The following is a 20,399-nucleotide window of genomic DNA, read 5'->3' as shown; positions in this document are numbered from 1 at the left end:
TATGCCATGTCCTAAAATTACTTCCTTAGGGCATAGTCACTAAATTAAGTTCCCAAACTGGAAAATATTTCAGAATGAAACGCCGGCTATGATCACCCCATACAAATGAGGAAACTGCAAAGGGTGTGGAATTTCATATTAGAAGAACACAAAAATACACATTCAGCTTAATAGGTTAGATTTTTGCAAATTTATTTTCTGTTTGAAAACCCACGGCTTGTTGTATACTGGCAACAAAACTCTATCTTCTAGTGAGCAGGTAACTGTAATAATATCATAACAAGTGAGCAATAAATAATAATGGAAAAAAGACTTGTGTTTTATGTTTCCTTTGCTTACTAGACCATTGGATTCTAAGACAACTGTAGCAGCTGCCATAGGTGGAGGAGTTGAAGTTCTTCAGGCTCTTGTTTGCTTCATAATTGGTTTCAGTGCCCCAGAAAGTTCTGGAAAAGTGGAAGATGACTCCTTAGGCCAGTCTTACAGTTTACAGGTCAGTCTAAATTCCATCTTTACACATTGTCAGGAGCCATTCTCAGTGACAGAAAGAATGAGGTTGAGAGTACAAGTAGACAAAATGAGGTGCCTATGTAGTGTTATTTAATTCACTTGCCGTGATGCCAATATGGTAAGACCTCTGGGTATATCTGCTGCTTCTCCAGTTTGTGTAGGCCTAAAGGCAGATCCAAGTAATGGAGGAGAGATTGCATTTCTCAAATAGCATATAAATTGCAAAGATATTGTAGAAAGTATTAGCTGAGGAGAGGGTGGTGCAGTCTGTCTAGCAGCTCTGACCTGGAAGAGCAAATAGGAAAAAAAAATGATGGATCAAAAAATGTCTGGAAAACTGAATCATTCCATAGTATATTAATTGAATAGTCTGATGCATTCTGAGGGTGGAATAATGACAAAAAATTTCCACATGCTCAACAGCTTCTCCTGAGGTTTAACATCACCATAAGTTTCAAGACAGAGGTCAACCTCACTTATTAGTCCTGACTGGTCGTATTGCTGTTCTCTTATGTTTGCCTTGAGTGTTTGGCCTGCTAAGAGAATGAATTTTCTGGTGTGACTTAAGATTCTTTAAATGATTAAAGCTAATCCCACATTCTGTGCAGGTGTGTGGTTTCTCTCCCATGTGAATTTTCTGGTGTGACTTAAGGGAAGATGGCTGAGTAAATCTTTTCCCACATTCCAAACAACCATATGGCTTTTCTCCAGTGTGAGTCCTCAAGTGCACCTTCAGATTGATTGTGTGAATGAATCTTTTCCCACATTCTTTACAAACGTGGGGTTTCTCCCCAGTGTGGCTTCGCTGGTGTATCGTGAGGCAGATGGCATACCTATAGCTTTTCCCACACTCAGCACAACTATATGGTTTCTCTCCAGTGTGAATTCTCTGGTGGGTCGCAAGGGCAGATGGCTGAACAAAGCTTTTCCCACAGGCAGTACAAGTGTGGGGTTTCTCACCGGTATGAATGCTCTGATGAACTCTAAGGCCAGAAGGATAATGGAAGCTTTTCCCACAGTCACCACACACATGTGGTTTCTGTCCAGTGTGAATTTGATTGTGTGCCTTAAGTTTGAATTTGTGACTGAAGCTTTTTCCACATTCAGTGCAAATGTGTGTTTTCCCATCTCCGTGAGTCCTCTGATGAGCCAGTAGGCCTGACTGGTAAGTGAAGCTCTTCTCACACTTTGCACAGCTATATGGTTTTTCTCCAGTGTGAATGCGTTTATGGATCTTAAGCCTGCTCTTCTCTCTGAAGCTTTGCCCACATTCACTGCAACTGTGTGGCTTTTCCCCAGTGTGAATCCTCTGGTGGTTTTTCAGGGCAGACTGATGACTGTAACTTCTTCCACACTCTGCACAACTGTATGGCTTCACCCCTGTATGAGCAATAACATGTATTTTAAAAATACTAAGTGCATCAAAACCTTTCCCACATTCTAAACAGTTGTACAGTTTTCTCCGTTTCTGATGGGGTTGGTCTTTCAATGGATTTGGCTTCTTTTTGAATTTCCTTATATCCTCTGTCATCCACCATGGTGTCTTCAGCCCAGAAACCTTTTGACCTTCAATTTCATTTTTCTCTACATGAGCATCTTCACATTTACCTTCTGCCTTGATTACTTGGCAGCTGAACCTCAGAGACCCCACTGGACTGTCACATGTGGCATAATCACCTGAAGATCCCACTTCTGGTTTAACATTGTGACAAACCTTTATATCAGAGGCCTCTTCTTTTAGGCACAGAAGCCCTTGCTCATGAACCTCCTCTTTAAATGTGAAGGACTCTGGAGTGATGGTCTCCTCTTTTAAGCAAATTGGTCTCTGAGCCATACCTTCCTTTTTATAAGAACAGAAAAGCTCTCCTCACATTCCTCTTGACTGTGGATAAACCAAGGGGTAGAGAGTCCAGAAGACAGGGCCAGTTCAAGCTTTGTTTAATCAATGGCTATTCTGTGAAAACACAAACAATAAATACATTTAAAATAACAAATACTGCATATTCAAGTATTTTTGGATTTTCTCAACAAAATCTTTAATTTCCTCATTTTATTTAAAATGAATCATAGATGACAAGAAGACCACAGGTACTCACTGCTCCTTACGAAAGAAGAACAACTTTTCCATTCAATTCACCTGTTGCCTACTCCAGTCCCAGCTCAGTCACAGCCTGTGTGAAGAACACATGTTGTCCTCATTTGTTTGTAGGTTGTTCCCCCGTTTTACTTTATACCTACCAATTATGTGCAGGGTAAGTTGACTAGGATCTCAAATCTGGCTGTCTATAAATAATTTAGGATCCACTTAGCTTCTGCTTTATCCTCAATACTTCCAAAATGCGCTCCATTTCCTTGCAATCCTAATACTGAAATGGATTAAGCATGGTTTGTAAGTGGAATTATTGAAGGTAGTATCTGAGAACTTGTAGAAAGCAGACCATTACTGAGGCTTTGTTTATTTATTGTACTCTTTTATAGCACTATTCTCAAATAGTGTCCACAAACAGCACTTGTAGTTACCAGGTTTAGACATAAGGTATTTTCCATGTACAGCGATTACAATTATAAATACTTAATAAATTGTGTTCATATGTAAGCACTGCATACATGTAACTTTAAAAAATGCCTAATATTATTGTTGTTTCCAAAAATTTGCTTCTAACATGATCTTTTAGCATCTAGTCTACAAAAAAAAACTTTGATCCTCCTGTAAAATTTAAATATTTTTTTCCTAATTGCATTTACAAAAAAAAAAGTTTGCGAATCCTTGATTTCTGCATTACTTAGGCCTACATACATATTACTACACACCGGCACAGTATATTTACTGACTACTTCAATTGCAGTGTAACACACCTTCAGACAGATAGTGGTCTAGTAAATGTGGGATCAGCTGCAGTTTTTCACAGTACTATATATCTCATGGTAATAAAGCCATTTTCTCCCTGGTTGGGTTTGTAGCTTTCAGACTACTGACGGAGCCTGTGGCTGCTTCCCTTTGCAGCTCAGTAGCACCTTTGGAGTCAACTTTGAGTTTTTTGTTAATTAAAAAATTCATAGGTGGAATCAAACAAGTGAAGAAGTTTGTCATGTTTATCATGTTTGCTGTGTGCTTTTATAATAATAATAATTCTTTACATTTATATAGCGCTTTTCTCACTACTCAAAGTGCTCTCCACACAGGGAGGACCCGGGAATCGAACCCACAATCTCCTTACTGCAAAGCAGCAGCACTACCACTGTGCCACCTTTTAAAATATTATATTCAAAACAAATTGATTCTTTAGTATCAAAGTGAAAACTGATCTCTGCAAAGTGGTTTAAATTAATTACAAAATGTAAAACACACAATGTTGTTGTTTAAATATTCACCACCCTTTAATATGACACCCCTAAATCATCACTGATGCAGCCAATTGGCTTTAGAAATCACATCATTAGTTCGATGGAGACCATCTGTATGGCGTTTCAATTCATTGTTGTATACACCAATCAGTTGCATTAAAACTACTGACAGGTGAAGTAAATCATGTTGATTATCATGTTACAATGGCCCCTGTCATCAAGGGGTGCTTATAAATTAGGGAGCATGTGAACAGTTAGTTCTTGAAGGTGATCTGTTTGAAACAGTAAAAATGGGCAAGCACATTAAAGATCTTAGAGCCTTTGTCCAGGGGCAGATTGTAGCGGCTGGACAATTGTTTTCAAGTATACAGTGGTTAGTACCTAACAAAAATGGTCCAAGAAAGGACCTTCACAATTTTAGGAAGGTGGTTTAAAAAAAAAGGTGTTTCATCTAGAGTTTGCTAAAAGAAATGGAGAAGACTCTGAAGTTGGTTTGAAGAATATTGTATTGTCTGATTTGACCAAAATTGAGTTTTTGGCCATCAGGCACCATCAGAAACATACCATCCCCACCATGAAGCGTCGTAGTGGGAGCATCATGCTAGAGGCATGCATCTTTGCAGCACGCCGTTGAAGGCTTGTGAGGGTAGAAGGTAAAATGAATTCAGCAAAATACTTCCTGGAGGAAACGTGATGCAGTCTTCAAAAAACTTGTGCCTTTGGAGAAGATTTATTTCCTAGCAAGTTAACCATCCCAAGCATAAAGCCAAAGATACACAGGAATTGCTTACAAACAACAATGTTAATGTTCTGGAGTGGCCAAGTCAGAGTCCAGATCTCAGTCCAAAGGGAAAATTTATGGATGTACTCTATCAATCATGAAGAATCCACTGAACAGTATCATCTCCAGACAGAGGAGCAGCTTCAGCGAGAGACTGCTGTCACTGCCCTGCTCCACTGACAGACTGAGGAGATCGTTCCTCCCCCACACTATGCGACTCTTCAGTTCCACCCGGGGGGGCGGGGGTGTTGGTAAACGTTAGCATTATACAAAGTTATTGTCTGTTGTACCTGCAATTTTTTCACTCTTTTTAATTTGTTTTTTATCAGTATGCTGCTGCTGGAGTATGTGAATTTTCCCTTGGGATTAATAAAGTATCTATCTATCTATCTATCTATCTATCTATCTATCTATCTATCTATCTATCTATCTATCTATCTATCTATCTATCTATCTATCTATCTATCTATCTATCCAATCACTGTGCAACCTGACAGACCAAGAAGAATGAGGGGAAAAAAAACTACTGTCCAGATATGCAAAGCTGAAAGAGACAGTGCCTTGTGCGCATAGACTCAAGTCTCTAATGGCTGCCAAAGGAGAGCAAAACTCCTATGAAGCTTTGGGGTCATCTGCCCAATATATAACAATATAAAATTGAAGATCCCCTTTGCCTTTCACACAAATGATTGTGGCCGAATCAAATAGATAGACAAAAAGATCAGGAGCTTACCAATATTATTCTTGTACATTACCCCAAAAAAAGATCAAGACCTAAAATCTCTAATGTCTCCCTACTGATGCCACTGGAGGAGAGTACTTATTAAATAGAAAACAGTTGATTGCATTTTTGTAAACCACATTGCAGAGATGTTTTAACTTTGATATTAAAATATTTTTCTGTTATTTAGTGTATTAAAAAAAAAGCCTAAATCCACTGTGGTTCTATAGTGTATAACAGTAAAATATATAAACATGCAAGTCTGTGAATACTTTTTATAGGCTCTGTAAATATTTTACATTTTGTGTATTATGTTCTGTTTATTCATTTTTTGTGTTAGTATTGTACCAAAAGGATTACTCTGCAGGAGATATGCCAGAAAGAATTTATTTATGCAGTGTACATATATCCATAAACTTCAACTGAATTTACCTATATGCAGAGTAAAAGGAAAAGGAAAAAAACTGAAGCTATGGAGTTTCAAATTTTAATGTTATAAAAAATACAAATAAATATACTCATATCTATAGCACTAAAAAATTGTATATTATGAGTCCAGTTCTTTAATTGTTACTAAAGGGTTAAACTAACGTCGTTATTAAAGAACAAATTACGAACAAAAGAAGATACAGACTGAGAGGGAAGCTGACGTCTTTTATGCACTAATGTCATAATTGGCATCCCTAAAAGGAGTTATATATAAAAATCGGTTGTTTTACACGTGCAAAATGCTAATATTCCAAATCACAGTATTGTGTACTAACAACAGTAGTGTTCATGGTAAAAGAGTACGAGCACATTTCGTGACAAGCTGCTACTATGCAACGGCAGTCTTAGAACTTGAGATAAGGTTTTAATAGCGGATGCTGTTTTGGTGCATTCACTCACGAGTCTGAAAACTTGATCGAACTATCTTAAAAGCGTTTGCCTACTTGCGAGCAACAGACGATCAGGAGTACAATAAACAGAGGAGCAAAACACTAACCTGTGGGTCGGTGCACTGAGACGGTGAAGCACAATTCAGGCGAGATTGGACAGCAGACTGGTAGAAGGTTGATGACGACTCGGCAGGCGGTACTACGGAAGCCGAATGCTGAACGGCCGGGAGCACGTGAGAAAGGGTGCTGGACTCGCCGATTCTCCCCAAAAGCACACAGACTGGCAGCTTTGCCGGTCTGGAATCGCTGCTGGCGAATTACGCCGTATGTAACCAATATCCGTTTCGCACGCCCTCTTCCGTACACTGAAATTACTTTTTCCCCGCGAATAATTCTTTCAAACCGCTGTATATTTACAGTAGAAGTTCCCGTCATTAACAGTAAAACTTGAAAGTGTTGTTTGTTAATAAAGACGAAATATTATATAGTCATAAAATAAAACACACCAGAGGTACAAATTGGAGAGCACTGATAAAATGTCGTGTGTCTATACCTAAAAAATAGTATGGGATATTCACAGATGCCGCATTCGTTTCAGTTAGGCACGTTAACAGACCGGCCATCTTGGAGCGGTACAGAGTGCATCGATTTAACCTGCGACTTTGACAGAATGCCTCAAAACTGTACAGTCTGTAAATGCAAAACAAGGAGAAACCTACTGACATGACAGACAAGTATTACTTTTCACGGGTATAAGCTCTTATTTCTGTTCTGATATTCTTACTAACTTGTATTTCCTATTACCAGTATTAGTTAGTTGTGTCAACCTATTGCCAAAATATACAATATACTGTGTGTGTATATGTATGTATACATATATTCATTGTTTGTTGCATGGACATAAGTAATGATATTTCATTTTTCAGTCCTTTAAGTTGTGTGATCTGCTTTACGACCATCATGTGCAGTATATCTGCCCTTGACATCACTGGGACTGCCCGCAGGTGGTTTGAGTCCTACTTCTTTGGCCGAGAGAACCGTGTGCTCTGCTGTGAGGAGATGTCAAGGGTGCAGCAGGCCTGCACTGGGGTGCCTCAAAGACTGGTGTTGGGCCCTCTCTTCGAGGTCAGTAGGTCCTATCAGTGAGTGCTGATACTACACAGCTATGTATATCTGTTGTTTCCTCAAGAGGACAGCATGGCATCAACTTAAAACTCTGCATGTCTCATTGACATTGCATCCTGAATGAAGGAATGGCATCTCCAGTTCATCGTGACAAAGATGGACTTTTTGTTTTCCCAGCTCTTCTGTCTGTTCATCAAACCATCTCTGTTCAGTTTGGCTCACTGTTGCTGACACCCACCAAATCTGTACAAACCTTAAAGGGGTGATTGATGAACAGATTTTCATGTTGCTATGGTCTCTCAATCATGCAGATTCAGTCTGTACAATATTTGAAAGATCAGACTATATCTGACAGAGTATACAGCACATCTCTTGGTCCACGCTTCGGTCTTGTCACTTCTAGACTACTGCAGCTCTCTGCTTGCAGTAGTACTGGCATGTGCTGCAGGTGATTCAAAACGCAGTGGCACATGTGCTGTTCAACCATTCAAGGTGAACACAACACTCCTCTCCTCAGATCACTAAACTGGCTTACTATACCGGCACATGTTAAGTTCAAATCCTTGATGTTTGTCTGTAGAGTGGTCAGTGGGTCTGCACCAATTTACATGGAGACACTTCTGAGGTCCGATGCTCCTTCTCAACCACTCAGGTCTGCTGTTGAGCAACATCTGGTAGTGTCATCTCTGCGAGTTATCAAATTTCAGTCCAGAATCTTCATGTGTAGCTTCATCTGAACTGCTGATTCACTCTGTTTAAGAAGCACTTGAAGACTCCCTTGTCTGGTAAATTTTTGTCTAACTGATATTAGTTGTTTGGTTTTGTAACCTAGGAATTGTAACTCACCTGCATTTTGCTCTGTAATATTTACTTGTGATGAAGGGTTTTGTAACCTTGTCCTATAACACTTATTTCCAAACAGTCCCCAAGACTGATGCTTACTTAATTATGTTTTTACTAGATAAAGAGCCCGTTTCGACAACGTAAGATGAAACGGGCACGAGTTTGTGTCAGCAGTGTATTAAGAACAAATGATAAGTAACGAAGAAGTTGTTTTGTAATGATTGTAGTCCGCTTTACTCATTACTGTACAGGCTTGTACTGTTAGTTGATGAATTTTCCATGCCTATAGTATAATATTGAATGATGAATGTTCCAGTACAATATGGAATAGTAATAAGTATAAGCACCACAAACCTGATATAGGCGTATTGAATGAATGCGTAATTGAATCAGAATGTGTAATTAGGCCTCGAGCTGTAATCGAAATCGCCTTTCAGGCCTCTAGGGCATTAATCGAAGTCGCCTTTCTCTTTGAATTTTTGTGGCCGTAAATCTGCCGCCTGCCACAATGTTGGGGCTGGATGTTGGTCTCGTAAGGTTTTTCGGGCAGCTGCGCAGAAGGCGACTGCGCATTCGGCTTCAGACGTGCACAGAAGGCGACTGCGCATTCGGCTTCGGACGGACATGAGTGAGTCAGGAGGCAGGCGAATTATGTCTTAAGATAAGTCACTTTGGATAAAAGCTTCTGCTAAGCAAATAATATGTAAAGATTTATATTTGAATTTATTGTTAATATGTGCAAAATGATATTTCAAGGATATATGAATACTTGTGAGACTGGATGGGGTTTTTTTCAAACTACTTGCCCAAAATATGGAATAAACAGTCCTATTGGTCATTGTTACTGAATGTTAGTCAATAACAGCTGTACACTTAAATAAAAAAGACAAGAAACTGAAAATGTGTTTGAGGTATTATATTTAATTTTTAAAGTATTTTGGGATCAACAGTTAGTTGATGAAATTTTGTTCACTGCTTTCCAAATCCAGGCATTCTGGATGCTAACTATATTATATTAAAGCTGTCAACACTCGTCCAAGCAGTCTGCTGCATTTGTGTTCCTTTAATTGTAAGTGAAGATGGGCTGTGGGTCCACATCTCCTACCTTTTCTCCTCTATGCACACTAAACATAGAAGGTGGCCCCTGTTACCACTTGCCTGTGTTCGTTGGATAGATGTGGACTTTTGAACAGCCTGTTCTCCTTTTACCTTTCACTATGCACCGTTGGTTAAAAAGTTGTCGGAGGCGACCCGTCTCCAACATGTCTGCGACGCAATTTCTGTCGCGACCCATAGTTTAAGAAACACTAGGGAAACCGCAGATTACTTCAAAATTCTCACAAAATATCGGCGGGAAATTTAAGTTATTTAATTCTGTCAAGCAAGACGCATGTGCAGAAGTAACGCATGCTCACTGCAATTGAGTCCTCCGGAAACACGGGACCGGAACGCGAGGCGAGTGTTTTGTTTAATATTTCTTTCCTCCCATACTCTCGGGTGCAACGAGCACTAATGTCCATAAGACTCTGAGACGCTAATGACATCGGAGCGTTTTGATTTACACGGAGCCAGCAGGGTCGCACTCCGTGAGAGCGGAGTGACGTAGGACGCACGCTCATGCTTTCCGAGAGGGGTCTGTCTGCAGACTCTGTAAGCTGTGGACGGTACTCTTGGTTTTCCCGATCAGTGCTCACATGGAGTTGGGCGTTCGGCAGCTCCACTTCTACTGCATTGTGATCGCTGGGTTTTCTCATTTCGTCCTGTCTCTTTGCCATCGTCGTATTATGTCGTGTTACATCGTAATCGGTCTGCTGCTCGTAAGTAGTCAAAAAGAGTCGTAAAACTGTTAATTGGAAGCCATGGTCACTGTAGTGAATGGTGTTAAAACTAACCCGGTGCAATATGCATCACTCATAGCACACATACAGTATGTCATAGAAAGTCTAGTTTTTTGCATTGTCTGTACGTACGATAAAAAAAAAATAAAAACGTGTACTGTATCAGAATTATTTATGAAACTGTTTACATCATGTATTCAGTATAAATGTTCGACTGTCATTACCAAATTTAAATAATTTTAAGATTGGTCAATTAAAACGGTTAAAGTCAGGAGCACTATATAGAAATGTTCGTTATCCTTACTATACATCTATGGAGATATATATTTTTATCAACCTACTGCCCCTTTACATAATTAAAGGGTGCACATGTTCTACAATCATACCATTTAGAATGACCAATCATCCTGGCCTGCATGACTGTAAGGTGTTTGGAGATAACAGAATATTGGGACAAACGCATTTGAGAAACAGTGAAGTTGTAGAATCCACGCACATTCCATTATATGCGCTGTTTTGGTTATAAGTAGAGGGCCACAGTACTACAGCTTATATACATTTTGATTTTTTTGCAATTTGAGCTCAAACATAAGAGGCTGCTTTTGTTCACACAGTGTCAAAGTCTTTGGCAGCATGGTAGTTTTAAAGTGCAGTGATTCCTATATTTGAACCCAAGACAATGGAGCTGTGAAGTGGCAACACTAAAAAATGTGTTACCACCCCACACTGATATTTCTGTTGAAATTGAAATTAGGTACAGTTTTCTGGATTGTTTCACTTATTTTAGTTATTCAAGCTTTGATACTGTTCACAGAGACATTTACACAATTTTTAACCTTAGATAAATGACTGAAAAACCCTGCAATGTCCTTCCATTAAAAAGTCATCCTCAAATGCAATCTCAACTCTGACCAGGTCCCATAGTTTTTATTATCGTGTAGTAAAATTTCTTCTTTGCATGTGCTAATCAACTTGCGATACGTGCCGTGATTAGTAAGTCTATCCTTGAACATTCCATCCTTCTTACTTGAAAAATCTCAAAACATAATTGATGTAGCACATAGATACAATGTCATAATTCATTGTGTATGGTGTGTTTAACAAGAACAGAGTTTTCTGTGTCATCGAAGAAGCAGGACAGGACTCTGCTATACAATATTAGTTAAAAGTGTTTGCCAGTTGTACTTGAACTGACTGCACAAACCAACAGTCGTTTTTAATACAGCTCTTGTCAGAAGCTGGATGGTAAAAAAAAAAAAAAAACTAGCCAAAATCAAACATGACAAGAAAAGAATTAGTAAAAATTGGCTAAGATGTGAGGCAAAAATCATAAGTAACAAATCATAGTGAGAAAGGCAGAAACCACAAAATAATGAATAGAGCTAAAACCAAAATATTAAATGTAAGTCTTAGTCAAGAAGCAAAAAATGTTGGCTATTAGATTGTATCCACAAACTTCTACGACGAGCACTTTGTGCTGCTGGCTTATGAGTCATTGTGCTGATGATGTCACTTGGTGTGACTTCTGGTGCCCCACGTATGAGAAGAATGTATTTTTAAACACCATCAAAAATGCACCAGATTCAAAAACCAAAGTGGTGACCAGATTTGTTAACATATGAAATCCCCACATTTTTAGAGGCCAAGGTGAAACTGTAAAAAAAAAAAAAAAATCAACATAAACTCCAAATCAGGGCAATAGTTAAGAAGGTCTCTGACATTTTTCTTTTCACAGAAGCTGGAATGATGCACCAGAGCTACAGTTCAGAGGTCTGAAGTATTGTATGACCTTCCATAGACCCAAGAAAGAGCTAGGATTTGAGTACAGCCAAGAGGATTATGAGTGTGTGCTGTCCCTTCATACAAGGAAAAGCATGGAAAGTGTTAAAGAGGAGGTAAGCACAGAAGAGTCTTTCCAAATTAAAGAGGAGGTTAATGATCTGGGGGCACCAGTCATTAAAGAAGAGCTCCCTGAAATAAAGGTTTGTGTTAACATAAAACCAGAAGAGGTGCCCTTAGATGAAAAGAGTCATGATCAGAATAAAGAAATCTCACCAAGGTCTTTGGATTGCACTCATCACACATTTAAGGAAGAGTCTGACACTGAAGAAGTGGATACCAAAATCTCCTTGATCAAGGAGGACTTTAAAACATGTGAAAGTGTTTCCAGTCAGCAAACTCCATGGTGGCTGACAGAAGATATAAGGAATTTCAAAAAGAGACGAAATATGATGAAAGACCAGACAAATCAGGAAAGGTCCAAACAGTACATTTGTTGTGAATGTGGAAAGACTTTTATTTATCTGTCTGGCCTGAAGCTTCACCAGAACAGTCATACAGGAAACAAACCGCACAGCTGTACTGTGTGCGGGAAAAGCTTCACTCGAATATCTGCTCTTAAGTCGCACCAGAGAATTCACACTGGAGAGAAACCTTATAGCTGTGCTGAATGTGGCAAATGTTTCAGTCATTCTTTTAGCCTTGCGTCACACCAGAGAACTCACAATGGTGAGGAACGGTACAAATGTGTAGAATCTGGAAGACTTTTCAGTCCTACATTTGACCTTGATACAAACCATAGGATTCGCATTTGTCGGTCTTTAAGTTCAACGTTAAGCGAGCCGAGCCCTGAAACATGGATGTCTCTGTAAAGGTAAACACACTCTGGGGACAGGAGGTCCTGTGAGCAATAAATGGTAAGAAGGGCATCAGATCATCAATAGGAAAAAAATAGGCCAGTGGAAAATGGCCATATACCTCTTTGCAGGTTTTGAGATACTGAGGACTAAAAACTTATAGCATGGCAAGAAAAACAGTGTTAAGTCCTAAAACATGAGTAATCTAAAAATCACGACAAGTGAGGGAAGCAGCACTGACACCAGAAGATGTATCTACTAAAGACAAGCAGCCAGAAAGTAGTCTGTTGATCCCACTGGCTGTTACTGGAAATGGACGTACATAAATCGAGAAGATCTAAATATAAGAAGACTAGTATTGCACATATCTCTGTGTGTATATGTGTGTGTATGTGTGTGTGTGTGTATATATATATATATATATATATATATATATATATACACAAACACACACACACTAGGTGGCTTCACCCCCTGCTCACTAACGCCCCCGCCTGCGCTTCACGCCAGCAAATTCGCGTCTCTGTCGCTTGTGTATGTAGGTTTCACTTTCACCAACCAGCAAAACTTTTAATTCTCACAGATAGTCGCAGATATTGGGAAGGAACACTACTTTTCCTTGATGAGCATGAATTAGATGAGCTACAAGTCTCTGACTTAAATTTTAAAGCCAAACAATATCTACATACTTCTGTCATATCAGCTATGTCCATATATTCAATCTCTTTTCATTTTTACCTTTTCATCAATATCGCATTGAATTTTGATTCCGTGTTTTGAATTGCATCATGACAACGCAACATATAACTGCCTGTGAGTGAATATCATTTCTTTCTCTCTACAAGAAATGTGTCTGACAATAGCATTCACACAAATGAGAAATGACTGAACTGTGTGCGGGGTTATGTGGGCAGGACTTTTTCAAATCTCTTTGCATAAGCTCTTGTGTCGCGTGGCTTGAAATTTTCCCTTGCTGGATTTCACTTTCATCAAGCAACAAATCTTTTAATTCTCACAGATAAGCCTCTTCATTGGGAAGAAACACTACTTTTTTTTTTTCCCCCGTGATGGCAACACGAATTAGACAATCTACAAGTCTGTGACTTAGTTTAAATCCAAACACTATATTCGATCTCTTTCCCTGTTCTGTTATTTCACAGAGTAATAATTTGTTTGTTTGCGCTAATGCAATCTTTCCTATCCTTTTTTTGAGACTTGTGAATTTTCATACTTCCATTATCTCTAACCTGCTCTGCATGAGTACTGCGCCAACATTTTTGAATTCTTTGCAACGTTCTACTTTGTTGTCTACTCTTTGTCTTTTATTTCAGGCCCCGGGCGTGGTTAAATCTTTTGGTACAAAGTCTCGTCTCGTGGGACATGAAAGTGTCTCTGAGAAAATCATGTCTTATGTTGCCAGCGGTTTAGACATTAATGGTTGTGTGTTGAGTTATTTTAAGGGAACAGCAAATTTACACTGTTATACAAGCTGTACACTGACTACTTTACATTGTATCAAAGTATCATATCTTCAGTGTTGCCCCATGAAAAGATATAATAAAATATTTACAATAATGTGAGGGTTGTACTCACTTTTGTGAGATACTGTCTGTATATATACACACACACAGTAGAACACAGTTTCTTAATCTATGTGTTGCGACTCACCATTGTATTTATTGAAAATGTTTTGCGAAGTGTCTCGCGATGGATTTATGCTGGTGTATTGTTTAAGCAATCAACAGTGCTGCACTATGATAATCAAGAGTGATTCTCCAATGGGGAAAACTATGCCTGTCGGCAGTGATTCTCTAAGGAAGAGCCCACCTCATCTAAGAATGTCGGTGATGATTCTAGAAGGGGGATTATCGCCCCTCTGCTATGACTGTTGGTTGTGATTCTCCCGGGGGGACACACCCCCTTACCATCTGAAGGTTTTCATGGACTGGGTTTTGAAGACACTAAGAAGGGCAAGATTGGGTCATGAGAAAAAAGTTTAAGAAGCTCTGCAATAAAAGATTCTTTACCAGGAACACCAAACCTTGGAAGTATCTAACCCAGTTTTATGGAGGGCTGTAGTGGCTGCAGGTTTTTGTTGAACTTGTCCTTGCTTAGCCACCAGCTAGTGCTGTGCTGCCTCTGCTGGTTATTCTCTTTGACTTAATTTGTCACTGCTTGTTTGATTCAGATGTTAACATTTTTAAACTCAGTAAAACAATACATTAAGCTATAAGTCTGCACACTTGTCTTATTTTCAATTTCTACTACATTGCAAGCTCATGGTAGGTTGCTGTGGTGGTGATATTTTTCCGTTTATGGAAATTGTTTTGAATTAGTGAAAAACAAATCTTCACCTTAAATTTTGATGCCTTTCCACAACATTCACATGATCTGTGATTTTAAATTGTAGTGGTACTTAATGTGAGGATTAAAGCCATGTGTAGTTTTAAATGCCTCTGTTACATTGAGTGGAAAATAGTTAATTCACGTTATGTCATTTTTAAAATAAAATTACTCATTGTTTCTTAACATTATATTGGATAATTTTGTTAATTACAAATTCTAAGTTGGTGAATTGTATCAATTTGCATCAATACTTTTAACTATTCTTCCTAGTAGAGTTTCTGGAGATCATTCAAGTTGGTTGGCTCAAGGAGTCCCACAAATTCTCAGTGGAACTGAAATCAGGATGTTGGTTAGGGCATTGTAAGGACATTTACCAACCCTTCAGCCATTCCAGTGTAATATGGGATGCATTTTATCTGCGGGGACCGGAAATTTTGTTAAGACTTACGGAAAAAGTGTAGTCCAAAGGTGCCATCCACTCAACCTGAATGATCTGCGAAATCACTCGTAAGCAAAATAGGGTCAGATGTACCCCAGAAGACTGAAGGATACTAGTTTGAATACTTATACAATCAGAATTTATCACATTTTTAATTTTTTTGAATATAATTTTGACAAACTATTTACTTTCCACAGAGGAAAGCAAGGATGGACTGGCTTCTTGACCAGTTTGGAAGGTCACTTGTCTAACCAAAGGATCCATATAATGTATGGAGGATTTAGGTGGATGTCCTGCTTGGGATGGTTTGTGTTACCTTTCCCAGAAAGAATTATTAAATGGAAGACCAAAGGGGAATGCTTGTCAGGGCTGAATGCTATCCTGCCTGCTATACTAAAATAAGACTGAAATATACATAGCTATTATCTGTCTTTGCTATCCCGCTTACTATATATAGTAAAACAAATACCTAATGAAATATGTATGTGTATCATCTGAAATCCAGATAATGGTGAGAATTTCCAAGTGGACTGAAAGGTTGATTATCCATTTCTTTTGTGTTTCGACACTTCTCCCCACATCTGGAAAACAAATCGCCCATTGGAGAAAAGTTTCTTTCTGGATTTATGTTCTTATCCTGTGACTGCTTGTTCATGTGATTTTTGTTAGGTTTGCCAAACGTCTTCTTCCTAGGAACACTTGCAACTTCTTCAGATCTTCATACAACAACTGAAACACGGTAGGACAAATTTTCATAACATCCTAGAAATTGTTCATTTGTCATATCAATTCATTTTCACCATCATCACATCTGTGGGACCGGACTGTTTTGTGTTTATCATTAACTGTTTTGTACTTAGTGTTTTTTTCTGTGTTAGTTAATTTGTGTTGCTGTTGGGGCTATTAGGGAGGGCTTTTGCATTCATTGTTTTCAGTTGTTTAATATATTCTTTATTATTGATTCAATTTGGGGCACTAATTAGGTGTCTTCACATGTAAAGTGTGCACAAACTGAGTCAAGGCTGGGTGTGTTCCTGGGGTCCCTGTAATAAATAAATCACCATTTTTGGATGGTGTGGATCTTAGCATTTCACAACCCTTACAAGTTGGTCCACTCTGATCCTTAATATGGACACCTATATGAAAAAAAGGACCAATGCGTGAGATGGGAGCAGTCAATACCTCATCTCAACACCATGGGGCGGGCAACAAAACATCACGGAATGCCTGACAGAGTTCTTTTATCCACACATTCATGGAGAGGAGGCCAGACGAAGAGGAGATGCTTGCTGGCCTAAGAGGGCACGTGGTTACCAGAGAATGGCCAGAAAAAAAAGTGAATGGGAAAAGTGGGCTTGAGACTTGTAAGGATGGGGCTGAATGAGCGGCAGGGTTATTTATTCTTTTGTAATTTTGGATTTTGTCTTTTCCTCCATGCATACCTCACACAAAGTATTGTATTGAATCATTAAAGAGACTTGTGTATTTTAGCATATTTAAGCTTTCCATAGCCATGACAATAAATATTGGTACCCTTTCACTAATTAAAAATAAATCACACTTTTTAATAAAATCTGAAACCAACAAAAGTAATTGGCATTCACTATTCTTTATTCGATAGATCTATGCTTTTGATTAAAGATTTAACGCATTATTTTAAAACATAAGAAAATTGCATGGACAGAATTATTCAGACCCATTAGAAGTTACCAGACGCAAGTGGGTTGTTGTGATACCTCAAGCAGACTAATTCCTGTAATTAGTATCACAAAGGTCTTCAGTTTACCTCGATAAAAGGATAAATGTCTCTGTGTCTTTTGGATTGCTCTGTCTCTTTCATTCCAACAGATGGCACATCACAAACATTTATAGTAATAAAATGCCTCACTACAACTGTGTTTGATGTGCCATCTGTGGGAATAATAATAATACATTTTACTCATGTAGTGCCTTTCCCATGCTGAAGGGTATGTGATTAATTTTATTACTACATGAATTACAAAATACTTTCCAATAGGTGGTGCACTGCAGACATTAAGGGTGAGGCCTACAATGATTCCTTAAATTTTATCTCATCTTAGACTGGTAGTACAGATAGTCTTATAATCTACCTTTGCAAATGCAGAAAATTTATCATCCAGCCATGTTGTGCCATTGTGTGGATATGTTAACTAATACAATGCCTTCTAAAAATCAACATAAGTAATATATGCTTTTGTTGTTTCCTCATTGAAAGCTTGTTCAACTACTCCACAAAATGGAAGACATGATAGGAACTCCCTCACCTTGTGTTAAAAGCAGAGTTAAGAATTTATGAACTGGACCAGTAGAAAAGAAAAATGTAACTGGTAAGACCACACTTGAAAAGGGATAAATATACTTTCCTCAGCTCCAACCTCGCATAGATCAAAAAACCTACCCATAGATGGCTTAAAAACAGTGGAGATAAGACCAGTAGATGAGTTTCTAATCATAGCTGCTCAAAATAGTAGTTGAAAGCATCTTTGGAGCAATATGGCAAAAGAGGTAAATGTTGATTCTGCCAGACAGAGCTAGAGCCAGTCATACATCAGGTTGTGAAATTCTGATGGCTTGAAGGGTTATACATCCAAAGACCTCACAATGTTGCCAGACTAATTAACTGTAAAATTAGAAACAAATACCAGTTGCCAGCACCAGAGACATAATGGGACTGCATACCAAACCACATGACAGGAGATGTGATGTTATTCACCAGGAAACCAGACCTCATCATTAAAATTAACAAGAGGATGGTTAATGGTAGTTTCAGTCCCAAATGATTACTCAGTACTGAGTCTTGGTGAGACATTAGATAGATAGATAGATAGATAGATAGATAGATAGATAGATAGATAGATAGATAGATAGATAGATAGATAGATAGATAGATAGATAGATAGATAGATAGATACTTTATTAATCCCAAGGGAAAATTCACAACAAAATACTAAAATGTGACCAGAGATTTGCCACGTATTTATACTTACATTCATCCTCAGATGAACTTGGTGCCCGGGGTTTGTTTCCTGGCCATGCACCCTGTGTTGGCTGGGATTGGCTCCTGCAGACCCCCGTGACCCTGTAGTTAGTATATAGCGGGTTGGATAATGGATGGATGGATGGATGAACTTGTTTATTTAAATAAATTATGTACATTGGGGTCACGATGTGTTTCACATACCCTTACCCAGGTAACCCAGCCAAGGTTGATTAGACCACAGCCCATGTCTAAGCAGCATTTACACACCATGGCTTATCCCTCCAGAGCCACAGCCAACTTGAAGCCTTTTCAGCTGCCTCTGTGATATTCCCTATGGCTTTCAACTATGCTACACTTTTGACAACCCATTGCCTAAAGGCCCAGCAGAAAGAATGGACTACAAACACCCTACATCCAACTTCTCCAGGCATGTCTGTGGAACTCCAGTACTAAGTATGCATATTTGGATCTTTTCCATAAATTGTCTTCCTCGTATCAGTCTTTCCAGGGGACTGTCAATTCCAATATAGCTAACTTCTTTGTGTCTGATGTGTTTTCTTGGAAACTTGAGCTGCCTCCCTCAAACTACTTTAATGTGTCAATCCTTGGCCTTTCCTAGTAGGCATGTGGAATACCTTGGCTGAAGCTGCATCTTCTCCCGTACTTTCAATAAGACGATGGAATGCCCCATCAATCTACGGTTCATGCTCGGAATGATGCTACTGCAGATGGATTCTCCACCTGTTCTCACCAGTTTGTGGCACCACCAATATCATCCCTTTTCCAGAGCTTTTGGGCAGCAGCTGAGGATAAGTGTGAGTGTTCTTCTCTGTTGACACAGCAGTCATGCTGGTAATTCAGCCTTGTCCCAGCAAAATGGATGGACTGAGGAGAATATTGTAGACTGACTCAATCAAGAACTTAATATGATGAGTTATGGCCTGCCGGAGTCTATGACTACACGATCATCCTTTCCAATGCATGCTCCCATCTTCTCCATGTGCCACATTCCTACCATTATATGGACATGGATTTCCTCCACGCCTACTTGCATCTCATCCAGGATTAGTTTACATCTCTTCTTGTGTTTTGGACTTGTCATAATGAGATGCTGGGATGCTACCCAAGCCTGTCCTGCCAGATGCCACTGCTCCCAACAAAACTTTGTACCGTAACTGCACCTCTGCCTATTCAACTGCATTTCTTTCTCCACTTCCAACCTTTCTTATCTCAATACCCCCTTGGACCCCTTTAGGGCTTGTTGACTCCCTGTATCACCACCCCTCTCTTGCACAGGGAACCATGAACTTTTTACTCTGGCTGCTAAATGGAAGCGTTGGCTTGTTGTTATGCCTGTACATGACGATGCTGATAAAGCTTTGTGTGGGGAAACAGCCACCTGTAGAGGTATTGACTGACCATCCTCTTGGTGGTTTAGATCAGTGGCTTTCAACCTTTTTGGCAAGTGGACTGGTTTTAAAAAAATGTGACCAGTGTCTTAGAGTTTCAAGCTGCTCATTTAATGACAATTGATTTTTGTCCTGGGTTGGAAAACAAGTGGCTCATTTTATCATATGCTTCCAAGTTTAATATATAAAGAGCTGTGAGGAATAGCGATTTAAAATTGAGTACTTTTGTGGCCCGGCAACACACATTTATAGCATTCATGTAATGGGCTGGCCTGTGGACTGACAAAACATTTTTCTAGACTGAGTGGTTGGAAATCACTGGCTAAACTCTTGTAAAACCACTAGCCATATTCAGGGGGATGAATACTTATGCCATCAATAAGTTAGTATTTTATATTTTGTCACACATGTGCACCTGTAGATCACTCTTTTGGCTCTGTTAAGTAAAGCAGTACCACCCCAGAGCAAGAGGGGGTGCTGTCGTTAACAGTGTCTTCCTTTACATCCACAGTTCCAAAAAGCAGCCC

General features: G+C 39.1%; 2 protein-coding genes across 4 annotated transcripts; one reads left to right on the top strand and one right to left on the bottom strand.

Moving 5' to 3' along the window:
- Window positions 1–319: 319 nt before the first annotated feature.
- LOC114663001 (zinc finger protein OZF-like) lies at window positions 320–6,681 on the bottom strand. Its single transcript, XM_028816762.2, has 2 exons — window positions 6,343–6,681; window positions 320–2,464 (listed from the first exon to the last, which is right to left on the bottom strand). The coding sequence occupies exon 2, from the start codon at window positions 2,342–2,344 to the stop codon at window positions 983–985; it is 1,362 nt and encodes a 453-aa protein (XP_028672595.1). The 5' UTR covers window positions 2,345–2,464; window positions 6,343–6,681; the 3' UTR covers window positions 320–982.
- Window positions 6,682–9,659: 2,978 nt separating this feature from the next.
- Window positions 9,660–14,904, top strand: LOC114662311 (putative zinc finger protein 286B). 3 transcript variants are annotated; one of them, XR_007936352.1, is made up of 3 exons: window positions 9,660–10,020; window positions 10,656–10,795; window positions 11,777–14,904. XR_007936352.1 is itself a non-coding variant. In XM_051934469.1 (2 exons), the coding sequence occupies exon 2, from the start codon at window positions 11,826–11,828 to the stop codon at window positions 12,690–12,692; it is 867 nt and encodes a 288-aa protein (XP_051790429.1). In that variant the 5' UTR covers window positions 9,686–10,020; window positions 11,777–11,825; the 3' UTR covers window positions 12,693–14,904. The 3 variants fall into 3 exon arrangements, 2 of the variants coding, with proteins under 2 accessions (XP_051790429.1, XP_051790428.1); XM_051934469.1 differs by lacking the exon at window positions 10,656–10,795 and having other exon boundaries at window positions 9,686–10,020; XM_051934468.1 differs by lacking the exon at window positions 9,660–10,020 and having other exon boundaries at window positions 10,206–10,795.
- The last annotated feature ends 5,495 nt before the right edge of the window (window positions 14,905–20,399 follow it).

The sequence above is a fragment of the Erpetoichthys calabaricus genome, chromosome 12 (genome assembly GCF_900747795.2).
Source record: "Erpetoichthys calabaricus chromosome 12, fErpCal1.3, whole genome shotgun sequence".
Classification (NCBI taxonomy): Eukaryota; Metazoa; Chordata; class Cladistia; order Polypteriformes; family Polypteridae; genus Erpetoichthys; species Erpetoichthys calabaricus.
The sequence above is the reverse complement of the archived record's forward strand: the minus strand, read 5'-3'. Positions and strand labels throughout refer to the sequence as shown.

Bases quoted from the DNA above. Each gene is read 5' to 3' on its own strand.
- LOC114663001 (XM_028816762.2), bottom strand. From the start codon at position 2,344: ATGGCTCAGAGACCAATTTGCTTAAAAGAGGAGACCATCACTCCAGAG.
- LOC114662311 (XM_051934469.1), top strand. From the start codon at position 11,826: ATGACCTTCCATAGACCCAAGAAAGAGCTAGGATTTGAGTACAGCCAA.